Source organism: Sturnira hondurensis, unplaced genomic scaffold (assembly GCF_014824575.4).
Source record: "Sturnira hondurensis isolate 20B ecotype Veracruz unplaced genomic scaffold, ASM1482457v3 Scaffold0000780, whole genome shotgun sequence".
Lineage (NCBI taxonomy): Eukaryota > Metazoa > Chordata > Mammalia > Chiroptera > Phyllostomidae > Sturnira > Sturnira hondurensis.
Window position 1 is genome coordinate 17069127 of NW_028073411.1, and position 12739 is coordinate 17081865.

Consider the following 12739-nt stretch of genomic DNA (forward strand, 5'->3'; position numbering starts at 1 on the left):
CACGGTCCTCTGGTAGAGAGATGGACAGACACATGCCATCAGGTGTTGCTAAGGGACACAGAGGAAAAACAGTGGGGTGGGCACCCCATGAGACTGGAGTGGAGGGTGCCGTGGTCTGGGCATGGCAGCGGGGTTTGGGAGCCACCTCTGAGCCCTGCACCAGACTCCACACCTGCCAGCTCTGGGCCCTTCCAAGACAAGCCTCCTCACCGGACACAGGGCACCCACACCAGTGGGTGACAATGAGCCTGAGGTGCATGGGCCCAGTCCCTCCTGAAGGGTGTGAGGGACAAGGCCCCCAACAAGGGGGCCGGGAGTGGCTGCAAGGTCTCCACGAGGTGGGCGGGCCCCTGCCCCGCTGGCGCCCTGGGAGTCTCATGAGAGGCGCCGCATCCCTGCAGGTGGCTCAGGACGCGGCCCTGTACGCAGGGGACCCCAACCTGGGGCTGGAGCTATTTGAGGCGGCTGGAGACATCTTCTTCAATGGGACCTGGGAGCGGGAGAAAGCCGTGTCCTTCTACAGGGTGAGGGGCCTGGGGGCAGTACAGGGGGGCTCAGTGGCATCTTGGGTGGGCCAAGGCACAGGTACTTTAGGGCATGAGCCTCCTAGAAGGCAGCACTGTCTGGGATGGTCATGACCCCCTGGCTCCCACCCACAAGGACAGCGGAAGGAAGGGCCATGAGGGCCACAGGCAGATACAGGCTTCAGTGCGCACCCTGGTCACTTCCAATGACCCTGGGATGTCAGCCCATCCCCACTTTACAGATGAGGAAGCTGAGGCTCCAAGAATCGCAGGGGTATGCCAAAGGACACAGAACATCAGCAGGAGGATGGGGACCTGGGCCCAGTCTGCACAGGCCCCCAGGGAGGGTGGCTTCTCCCTTCCCGTCTGCCCAGCTCCTGGCGGGCAGCTCAGCCCTGGGGTCCAGATAGACACGGCGTTTGCAGCACACAGAGGGTGTCAGGCCCTCACTGTCCAGGAACAGAGCGGCTGGTCTGAGTGAGGCAGTGCAGACAGGTGGGCTGCCAGTCACACCCAGCTTGCTCACGGCCCTGTGGGTGTCAGGACCTCTCTGAGCTGACCTTTCCATCAGAGGACAGTGGGACCGTGAGGGCAGGCAGCCCCAGCACTCTGTTTGGGGCTCTGAGGGTCTTGGGTGTGGGCTGGCCACTGTAAGAGGTGGCCTGACCTCCCTGCCTGTGTGGACAGGACCGAGCGCTGCCACTGGCTGTGACCACAGGGAACCAGGGGGCAGAGCTTCGGCTGTGCAACAAGCTGGTGGCGCTGCTGGCGGAACTGGGGACGGCGCAGGAGGGCCTGGAGTTCGCCCACGTGGCCCTGGCTCTCAGCATCTCCCTGGGTGAGCCCCGTGCCCCTGGGCCCGGCTTCCACATCAGAGGGCAGGAGGGCAGGAGCTGAAGGTGCATGGGAGGCGGGACGGGACCGGCCATCCATCCATCCACCCATCCGTGGGCTGCCCTCTCCGTGTGAGTGGGCAGAGAGGGGCTGCAGTTTGCCTCCCAGCCCCTGCTAGGGCCTTGTTCCCTGTATGGCTGGACGTGACCAGTTCAGTGGCTCCTCCCCCTTCCCCTCGCCAACCAGGAGACCAGCTACTGTGCCCTACAGCCCAGACACTCCAGGCCTCCCAGCAGCCCTGAGCCTGCCAGGACGCGTGCTGACCCTTCCCCTCACTGGGCCAGTCCCTGCTGTCCTCTGGCTGGCAAAATCCCAGCCCCCTTTCCAGAAGCCCGCCCCTCGGTGCTGGGCACCCCTCTCTCCCGGTACCTGACTGTACCGTCCCAGGCCTCCTGTCTTTTCCCAGGGTTGGGGAGCCCCGAGAAGGCCAGGAGCACGGAGGGCATGAAGCAGGGTTTGCATGCAGGCCCCAAAGTGCTCACCTGGAAGGGGAGGTGGGCGCAGCTGGTCTGATGACTTCCCAAGGATGGGGCAGGGGCTGCAGCTGATACACCAGGAGGGTCAGAGATCACGTGTGGGGTGGACCAGAGCCCTGGCACTGGCAGGCTCAGACTGAATGGCTTTTGGGGTCTCCTAGTCCAAAATAGCAACCAAGGCACCCCACGCAGGTGGCTAAGTGCAGGCCTGGAGGGGGGGCCCCAAGCCCTCAATGTGACCCTGCCCCGCCGTGGGCAGGAGACAGGCATTATTGGGCCCACCTCATAGACGGGAAGAGCAAGTCTCCAGGTGGGAGGTGACGGGCACAAGCTGTGAGACGGCGCTGGCACAGGCGCTCCTGACAGGCCTGCGCCCCTGCCACCGGGCAGCGTGTCCTCACGTGCGGCCCCCTCTCGCGTCCCTAGGGGACTGTCTGAGTGAGCGCGTGGCCCACCACCGGCTGGCCGCCCTGCACCACCAGCTGGGCCACGGCGAGCTGGCCGAGCACTTCTACCTCAAGGCGCTCTCGCTTTGCCGCTCGCCGCTGGAGTTCGACGAGGAGACACTGTACTACGTCCGAGTGTACCTGGAGCTCGGAGACATCACCTTCTATGAGCTGAAGGTGGGTGCAGGGAGGGGCGCGGGGCATCGGCCGTCGGGGTACGGGGAGCCATCTCCTGCCTCAGGTGGGGTCTCCACTCAGCCCCAGAGGCCTGGGTCCAGGTCTTCTGTCCCTTGAGTCTCAGGCCCCAGGGGCTCCAGGCCTGGCAGTGAGGAGTGGGCGTGGTCAGCAGACTCTCCGAGCTCCCAGCAGGGCCAGGCCCTGCCCTTCAGAGCTCAGGGTCAGCGGAGGAGGCTGACATGGGAACAGAGGGCAGCAGCAACTAAGTAAAGGACAAAAGGAAGTATAACCAGGGGGCCCTCCTGGAGTAGGTAACACAGTTCTGAGTCTGGACAGTCGAACAGGAGTTAGCCACAGACATGTGGGAGGGGGAAAGGACTTCCAGGGAGTGAGGGGGTGGGTGTCACCATTATTTCTATGATGCAAGATCTAACCCAAATCCTGGCACCTCTTCCAGGAAGCCTGCCAGTCTGTGCAGAGCTCTTCCTGGGATCTTCTGACACTTGAATCCTCACATCACCTGGGGAGGGTGGCTACAATCATCCCACTTCACAGGAGGAATCTTGGCGGTGACTTGCCCTGGGGTTCCAGGCAGGGATACCACTCCAGGCAGCCAGGCTGAGTGAGGCGGGGGGCATCAGAGCTGGTGGCCTTGGCTGTATGCTAGTGACACCTGCTGGTCAGGAGTGGTCACTGTGGCCTCCGGCTGTGCTGGAGCCCGGTGGTTCTGGGGGACCCTATGGACGGTGGGAGTCCCCACTGCAGCTGAGCTCTGTGTGACCCCGACTCTGAGCCTTCCAGGCTGCGGTTGGAGACAGGAATGGGGGTAAGGGCGGGGTATCCTGACTTGGGACCTTGGGTTGGAGGCAAAGATGCCTCTGAAATAGGAGCAGGGGTCCAGGGTAGTTGCGCCCCATCAAAATCACAAGGAAAGCTTCCAGAGGTGACACTGTGCAGGGCTGTGCATCTGGAGGGGTCCGGCCATGCTGGCCTGAGTGCAGACACTGGCTGGAGGGACAGGAGCCACGATGGCCCTGGGCTGGGGTGGGCCCTGCAGGGGGCTCTGGGAATGGCAGCCAGGCCCCGCCTCAGCCCAGGGGGAAGCCACATGGGTCTCGGGGTGGTGGGGGCAGCCTGGGCTGCGTGGACAAGACAGCGGCTGGAGGAGCTAGGGGAGCGGACTACAGGGTGCGAGGCCCTGGCTCCAGGGAGGGAAGGGGGAGCCACAGCAGGCTCTGGGTAGGGGGTTGGGAGGGACTCGGGGTGGCCAGGCCGCAGCAGGTGTACGGGTGTGCCCCCAGACATCAGGCAGCCGCTCTGCAGCAGGTGGGCTCCTCCCAGGAAAACACCAGGGGCACCTCCGCTGCTGGCCTCGAGGGGGTCTTGCCTGCAGCAGGCTGCAGCCAGTGTGCGGTGACTAGTGCGGGTGGAGATGATGAAGGGGGCGTGGGAGCAGCTCAGGGGTTAGGGGCTCCGCGGGTTCCCCACTCCCACTCAGGGTCAGTTCACGTGTAGTCTGTGCTAAATGGCACGTCCGCCCCTCAGGACCCGTTCGACGCAGCCGGGTACTACCAGCTGGCGCTGGCGGCGGCCGTGGACCTGGGCCACAAGAAGGCCCAGATGAAAATCTACACACGCCTGGCCATCATCTACCACAACTTCCTGCTGGACCGAGAGAAGTCCCTGTTCTTCTACCAGAAGGCTCGGGCCTTTGCCTCTGAGCTCAACATCCGCAGGGTCAACCTGGCCCCCCAGCAGCGCTGGGGGCGGGCCCCCTGGCTGGCCTCCGGCCACCCGCCCTGAGGGCCCCGTCCTCTGGGAGTGGGGCCTGGTGGCTCATTTTCTGGGAAACAAGGGGAGGGGCTGGGCAGCAATAAACGTTCTTACAGTCAGTTCCTCAAGTCTGCAGGCCTCCTGGGGAGAACCCAGGGCCAGGCCCTGTCCAGGGGGCCACGCTGCTGCTGCACCCGCCCTCAGGTGCAAGTGGGGAGGCCATGAGTCCAACGCACCCAGGCCAGGTCCCCTGCCAGCCACTCTTGGTGTGGCCTGGGGCAAGTCACTCCCCTTCTCCCTTCCCAGAGCCCTCACTGTGCTCTGCCTTTAACCTTCAGGCTTCCCTGTGAGGTCGGGGCAGTTGTGGGCCCCTTTTACAGCTGAAGGAAGAGAGGGCAGGTGCCTCGCCCATGGGCACACAGCACAACCGTTGGCGCCGAGCCCCAGAGCTCAGCACGGTAAGCAGGTTGGCATGGCAGTGCCCACCTGCCTGGAGGGACACTCAAGGTCTACCGCCCACCCCAGCCCCACCCGCCTGCTCCCACCAGCCCAGGGTGAGAACCCCAGCGTTCCTCACTGAAATCCTCCAACTTCCAGGCAGGGGGCCCGAGGCCCAGGGAGGCGTGTCCAGGCCATTGTCGCCCACAGGGCACTGTTTCCAGCTGTTCTTAACTTATTTTGTGAATGAGGCGGAATTCACACAACATAAAACCAACCGCTTCAAGTGACAGGTTCAGTGACATTGTTCTGATTCTCGACGCTGAGCGGCCACCACCCCTGTGTAACACGGGCCTCACCCCAAGGAAGCCTGCACCCACGAGTGGTCACTTCTCACCCCCTCTCCCCAGAGCCTCAGTTCACAAAAGGGGAGACCATGGCCGGGCGGGGGCTCACCAGTGAGGGCCGAGTGCTGGTTCCGTCCTGGGTCTGGGTTTGCACCCAGGACCGGTGGCGGAGCCTGGGGTCTCAGAGGCAGGGCAGCAGGAGAGATCTACCCTTACTCCTCTGGTCCGGGGGTACCTGGAGCCCCAGAGCCGCAAACCTCCCACCAGGGGGCAGCAGAGAGCTTTCCAGAACCCACACCCAGGGGAAGGAGCCTGTCCCAGCAGAGCTGCTGACAAAGCTTCTAATCCTGACCCCAGTCCACCTTCTCCGGGGCTGGGCTGAAAGTGGGACGGAGGACACACTGCAGTGGACAACAGGAGGCCTGAGGAAGTGCCTGTCACAGTAACCCTGGGGACACAGATTCCTGAGGCCTGTGACCGGCTGGCCAGCACCCCAGGCCTGGGCCTGCAGCCACTCGGGGTGAAGTGGGACCCTCAGCAGGTCACCTGCAGACCACCTGGCTCAGACGGCGTGGCCCCGGCATCCATGCCCTCCCCGTCTGGCCACAAGCTTTCACCCCCGGACCCACTTCGGGCATTGGCCTCCCGGGACCCAGTGCTCTACTGGAGGTCCGCGGGGGAGGCTCAGCCGTCCACGCCCTGGGGTCAGATTTGAGCCCCCACTCGCAGGCAGTGGGATCTGTGAGGACAGAGTTTCTTTCTCCAAGTGCCAGCTGGTGATGCTGACATGAGGCGGGCAGACCCTGCACCTGGTTGAAGTGAGGATCTCAGCCCCCGGCTCGACTCGGCTCAGCGCAGGTCCCGGCTAATCCTGGCCTGTTTCCTATAACAATACTTATTTCTGTGGAAAGGGCGCCAGCAACCACAGCTACAGAGCACGGGACCCAGGGCTGCCTTCCTCTGGCTGAGTTGCTTAATCACTTAGACCCTCGGTCTCTTCTTTTGTGACCTGTCTGTCACCAAAGACAAACCACACCTCCAGGCTCTGAGGATGAAGAGAGACTGTGCTGGGCACAGAGAGGGCGTGAGGCATTGGGCGCCAGCCTCTCGTCTGCGGTTGAGGTGAGGGGCAGGTAGGTAGAGGGCAGGGCTCCAGGCTCCGGAGGTCAGAACCCCGGGAAGCAGCTCCAGAGCCCCCTTTTCAGCAGTGTGGCCATGAGAGGGGCACATGCTTGGCACTGTGTATGTGCTCAGCCCTGTGCCCTAACAGGCACCAAATCCAGAGCCCCACCAAGCAGATTTTAGGAGAAGGGGCGGGTGCCTCAACTCAGTCACCTTCCCATACTGGCTCACTGCACACCTACTGCATGCAAACTCATCAAAGACTGCAGGCCAGGGAATTGGGGGCCCTGTGGAGAACTCCCGGGGGAGCCACTAAGCCTGGGCACAAAATCACACTCGTTGCCGGGGGCCCGGGTAAGCTCTGCCACCCACCTCCCCCAGCAGCAGGGAAGCACCCAGCCTGGAGTCATGCAGCTGCTGACCGAGGGGCACTGGGGTCCATGCAGCCTGGCTGTCTCCACCCTCCGTCTCTGCTCCAGCTTCATCCTCGGGGCCAGTGTGAGCCTACCCAAGTCAGCTTCTGGTTTGGATAAGGAGACCATAGCTCAGAGAGGGAGTGTGACTATCCCCAGGACACACAGCATCACTGGCTGTCATTATCACCATGGGGGTGTGAGGAGGTGGGCGTTCCTCTCTGTGGAGAGGGCGTTCCTCTCCCCCTTGAACCCCCCACTGGTGGGCTTCCTGGGAGACGGGAGGTGGGAAAGCCTCAGGGAGAAGTGAACTCCCCATCGGTGGAGGGGTTCAAGTGGCCACAGAGGGTGTCCTACGTGGACAGAGAGGTACATCTAAGTGACCCTGCGCGGGTGCAGGGCAGGGTGTCAGGGGTCCCCTGGGGCTCCAGTCGGCACCATCTGGGACCCCAGTGGCATCTGAGGACATTGTGATAGTAGTGGTTGCCTGTGCCTCGGGCCCGGTGGGGGAGTGTCCGTGGCAGGCTGTGCAGGCCAGACTTGTCCACCAGCAGCGGGGTGGCGGGGGGGCGGTGAGGAGAGGGGTCCTGGCCAGTCCAGGCTTTGCCCCTCTGGCGGTGTGGCCCGGGGCCCCGCAGAAGGCACCCTTCCTGTACTAGGGGCCTGCCCTCTGGGCGCCTCGATTTGGGGGCCTGTAACTAGGGGTAGTGGTCCCTGCCAAACTATTAAGGAGAGGAATGCCTGGCCTTTGCCCCCGCTGCGAAGGCAGGAATGAAAACGCTGGCGTGTTCTGACCCAGATGGAAGGCAGGACGCTACCTGGGCTCTTTATAACCCCCCGAGGGTGGGATGGAACGCCTGGGTTCCCGCAGGTGGGGGGGGACAGCGTTTGCAGGAGTGGTTGACGTCTCTCACCAGTTGCCTGTGACTTAAATGAGACACCGTGCAAGCGGGCCTGGCCTGGGCAGGTGAGCCCTTTAGGAAGGGCCCGGCTTCCCGGCTGGGAGAGTGGTGCGGCCACCGACCTTCTCCCATGGCCTCCAAGGGGCCCACGGCCACCCGGCGAACTTCCAATGGGGGGCACCCGGAGCAAGAGGCTGAGCAGGGACTGTGGCCGGGCCTCAGTCCCGCGGCAGCAGGAACGAAATCTGCCAGCCACCAGGGGGCCTGACTCTCAGGGGCCATCACAGCCCCAGGGCTCGCAGCCTGCCAAGACTCTGAGCAAAGAGTGGGGCTCCGACTCCGGACCCACAAAAACTGAGATAATAAATGGTGTTGTTTTCAGCTGTTAAGTTTGGGACCCTCTGTTACGAAGCACAGGTAACAAACACCTAGGCTTAGCCCAGGTATCCCTGAAGCCTGGAGCCCCACCTGGAGGCTCCCCCCAACAGGCCCCATTGTCTCCCCCTGCCCTCGGCCCAGGCTCCACATGCAAGGGCACGAGGCTGAACTTGGGCTTTGGGTACTGAGGAGGGCAGAGGGCCAGGGCTCCCACCACAGGCTCCTGGCCACCCTCCAGCTCCATTGCGGGGCCTCCACTGAGCCCAGGGGTCTTTGTCCCCTACAGGCCAGGGCCCCGGGCCTGAGGGGCTCTGGGCTCGTCCCCAGGGGCCACCATTGTGGGCTGCAAGCCTGGCCCTTGTCCACCCACCACTGTGCTCCCGAAGCCAGCCGCCACTGCCCAGCCAGAACCAGAAACAGTTTCACAACCCGGCCTCTGGGCGGGGTTCGCAGGCGCCCCAGGAAGAGGGAATGCAGGGCCTGGGGTGTCTCCGGGAAACAGGGGTGTCCCTCCCAGAACAAACAGCATGGGCTCGTCTGCAGGCTGACGGAAGCTCTCCGGAACCTACCAATTTGGGGGGCTGTGAGGCTGGGGGAGGGCAGAGCTGGGTTCCCAAAAGAATCAAGGGAGGCCGGCTGTCTCAGGCTCAGGGCAGGGCCCTGCCCCAGAGGGTGTGGGGGGCAGCCAAGGGGGCAGTTTCCTCTTGGGACAGGGACTCTGCTCTCTGCTCACCTTCCACCCCAACAGCCCCCTCCCGCCCTGCGCTGGCTCTGCCGGGGCTTCCAGGGGGCCACAGGGTAGCAGGGAGGCCCAGAGGAGTGGGGTCATGACCCTGCACACTGCGGGTGTCCCCGCCCAGCTGAGTGGACACGCCCGTTCCCAACATGGGCGGCCCCGGAGCCGAGTGTGAAGTTGGCCGGGCCCTGACCTGGTCCCAACCACACTATGTCTGCTTTTCAGAACACACCCCAGGGGCCCTGCCAGGGCTGGGGAAGCTGGGGGACAAGGAAGGGGGCCCTCCCCTCCTCACCTCTGCCTGGCCCACGGGGGACAGCCCTTCAAGCCTCACCCCAGTCTCCAGCCAGCACCTGGGGCAGATCAAGAAAACCCCCGGAGTCCTGTGCGCTGGCTGGATGCACTCAGGACCAGTCCTCCGTGGCCTCTGGTCCCCGCCTACATGGGATGGGTACCGGGCAGCGGGCACAGCCCACCTGGGCCTGGCAAGGGCCGCCCACCACACCGCACAGAGGGACGGCAGGAGCCCTCTGCTCCTGGGTTCCAGGCCGAGGCCAGTGGCTTCCACACTTCCAGGTGACATTACCCTGGAGGTCAAGTCCCGAAAAATGCAGCAAACCAAGAAAAAAAACAGACTCCAAGTGTCACAGAGACAAGTGGACATTACTCACAGGCCAAACAACTGTTATAATGCGGAAAACGCCAGAGAGGCGCAGGCTCGTGGGACACGGACCGACCAAGGTCCCCGGGCAGGGTGAGCTCGCGTCGGCCTGTCAGCGAGTGTCTGGGAAGGGCCGCTCTGAAGCTCACACAACGTAGAATATCACAAAGAATTTGAGATACCCTGAAATAAATCCAACCAAATATTTACTGTGTTCTTGGGTACCAAAACTCGCTGTGGTAAGTAAAGATGTCGGTTCTCTTCAAGTTGACGTACGGCTTCCGGGCAGTTCCAAAAACAACATCCCACGGGGTTTATGTAAAACTTCACAAACGTTCTAGGATTTATGTGGCAGGAGGAGCCATCGGGAACAGCTGCCCCGGAGGCGAGCGGGAGGGAGCAACCCCTCGGCACTGCTCGGCTTCCAGGCTGTGGACTCGGCAGGCGACGCACCAGCTCGCCGCTGAAAGCCCTCACTCCCCGACAGCTCCTGTGTCCCCACGGGGCCGCCGTTCCAGTTCCTGCTCCTTCTAGAAACAGCTGTGCCCAGGACTTCGGGCAACATGCTCGCCCGGCTGCAGCAAGGTGGCGGTGCTGGCCGGTGCCAGGTGCTGACGCCACAGGCCCAGGACGGACTGGACCGGCGAGGACGGGCTGCGGGCCCACAGCCCCTGCCCAGGGCTTCGTTCCACTTTCCCTCCCCATCCTGCAAAAGCCCCTGCCGGCCCTGAGAGGGGAAGGTGGGCTTTGCGACGAGAGTCCCTCACCTTCGGGGTGGCCAGCACCCGAATCGGCCACTTCCTTTACACTGATACCCGCATCTCCAGGAGCGGCTTTTCGAAGCGGGGTGCGGCCGAACCTGCTCTGGGTTACAAGGGAAGGAGTTGGGGCGGGGCCTTTGTCCTACCAGGCCCGATGGTTTCACATAAAGTTATTTCATGAACGCCGCCGGATAGCACTGGGACAGGGACCAATAGCCCTGCCTAGGAAGTGACAGGCAGCCGCGGACTGAATTGGCCGAGGTGCGGACCCCTGATGCGTGCGGTGCGAGGACCCTTCAGCTGCCCGTGCAGGGGCGCTTGGCCGCCCCGTGGGAACTGGGGTCCCTGCCTCAGACCTCCTCAAAGTGCCACTGCTCTCAGTGGAAGGAACACGGCATGGAGAAGCTGACACCATGCGAATTTCTAACACACAAAAGAGTGAGAGTATTTCATGAGCCGGGGCGGGGAGGGATGTCCCCAGTGACCAGACACCACAGAGGGAAGGACGGACAGACCCGAGGGACCCGGTACACAAAGACTGCAGAGCAGGGTGCGTGAGAGACGGGGGTGGGGGGGGGTATGGAGCGAGACCAGGCGCAAGCTGGGAGGAGGGGCCCCGCGTGCATATATCCAGAGCAGGGCAACCTCGGCAACGTCCTACGTGAGGACAGCCCTGAAGGGGGTCCTCCGGGGCTGCGGACTGGGCAGGGTCACTGCCTCCCTGGGACCCCTGGGCAGGTGTAACCTGGGAGGTCAGGGAAGGGCTTGGAGCCCACACGGAGGAAGATTCGGAGATTTCTGCTCCGAACCCTGAGCAGGAGGTCCTCTTCGCAGATATCCCTTAGGTGCCCCTTCCCTGCCCCCTCCCTTTTTGCCGTGAGTTACTGTTGTGTACAATTTCCGCCGAGGTCAGGCCGAGCTGCAAGCTGTCGGGCCTCCTGCCGTGGAGGACTTGGCCAGGCTGCGTGCTGGACAAACACAGGTTCTCCGGTTCCTGCTCCGGGCCACCGCAGGCATGCTGGCTGGGCAGCCCCGGCTGTCCGTTTCCAGGACGCAGCGTGACAAGGCCCGGGGAGGGCGCGTGGCCTGGGGAGGGCAGAGCCAGACTTCTCCTGCGGCGCTGGATGCCCCCGACCCGCACCCAGGGCGGCGTGGCGTCCACGGGCACACTGGGGTGGTCGGGCTGGAGTGGGAGCCTGAACGTTGTCCAAGGGGGCTGGTGCCGTCATCATCGGTGCCTCCTCGTCACTTGAGTGTGTGTTGACACTTTGCTTATCTTGTTAACGATTTATTTATGTGACAGTGGCCTGAGGCCCTTGGCCAGCAGCTGGGGAACAGAACCGCCTTTTGGAGTCAGAAAACCAGCGGCAAGTGCGACGTGCCTGTGGCCGGGCTGAGAGTCTGGCTGGAACTCCAGGGGCCAGGTGGGCCTGAGGGCAGCTGGAGGGCCCACCAGGGGTGGGACAATCCTTGCATCCTCACTGTCTGTCCCATGGGAGCTGGGCGAGGGGCCATCGCCTGTTTGAAATGCCTGGAGTGGCTTCTGTTTTCCTGGAACGATGCTTTTTCACCTCCCATTTTGAAATAACCCCTGGTTTGGAAGAAGTTGCAGAGGTCGCACGGGGAGGCCCAGCGTGCGCGGCACTCAGCTTCCCCCCACCTGACCCCTGGGACCCTTTCATTCCATGTGCAGGTTCGGGCCACCCCCACTGCCATCGGTGTGCAAACTGCTCCCCGGCCCTACCCCGCCTGGTCACAGCCGCCTCACAGTCCCTCGCCCCCGCCCCCAGTCTGTTCTCGAGTCTGCCTCCCTCAGACCACGGGGGCCACGTATGTGGAACTGGGCAGCCACTTATGCTGAACTTTTTGAAAATCAACATAACGTCTTTGAGACACCGCAGGTGGCTGCATGTGACAGCGGTCTCTTTCTTTTGGGTGACGGCATTGTCCGTGGTCTCTGCCACAGCTGGTCTGGCTGTCCCTTTAGGGTGCCCGGCTCTGGGCTGGCAGAGAGTGGCCGTGAGCAACTGCATGGGTCTCTCTGAGGACAGGGTCTCCGGTGCCATGGGGTGGGTGCGCAGGGGTGTCACACACGTGCGTGGGGCTTGTTCGGGGGCCGTGGGGCTGCTGGGTCTCCCTCACAGTGGCCGCCCCCGTTGGCCTGTCCGCCAGGTACTGACCTTGGGTGAGGTCAGCCGAGGTAAAAATCAGTCAAGTCTGATTTTTATCCCGTGTGTGTTTCTACCTCTTCCAAAGATTACAAGGTAAACGTGTATTTGTGATATATAGTTCATGACCAGAAAAATATAAATTCTGCAAAAATAATGGGATAAAATGAGAAAATCATGTTCTTAACCTGAAGATACTGCAAGGTCTGTTGCCGATCTTAACCATGAAAAATACACTCACACCCACTCACACACTGACACACACCCCCTCTTACCCCCACATACACTCTCTCACACGCTCACACCCCCACTCACACACACACCCCACTGGTGCCCATGCACACCCACTCACACACAACCACGCACACTGTCACACACGCAATCCCCCCCCCGCCCCCCGGCCACCGCCCTGAGGGAGGACAGCAGCCCCAACGTGAGTGGGGACCGGCTCCAGCCGTGGGGACTGGGGCCAGTGTTCGCTCTGCCCCCTCCAGCCCCTGTGGCTGCGGAGACAAATCACCAG

At 63.0% G+C, this 12739-nt stretch overlaps 1 protein-coding gene across 5 annotated transcripts in view; it reads left to right on the top strand.

The window, feature by feature from the left end:
* SH3TC1 (SH3 domain and tetratricopeptide repeats 1) overlaps nt 1–5018 on the top strand; it is a 37166-nt gene extending 32148 nt beyond the window's left edge. For all 5 annotated transcript variants that reach the window (XM_037046414.1, XM_037046423.1, XM_037046431.1 and 2 more), the window contains 4 exons: nt 402–524; nt 1212–1362; nt 2321–2517; nt 4063–5018. In XM_037046414.1, the coding sequence (XP_036902309.1) occupies nt 402–524; nt 1212–1362; nt 2321–2517; nt 4063–4320 (729 nt within the window). In that variant the 3' untranslated portion in view covers nt 4321–5018. The remainder of the gene's footprint in view (nt 1–401; nt 525–1211; nt 1363–2320; nt 2518–4062) is intronic.
* Nucleotides 5019–12739: the final 7721 nt, after the last annotated feature.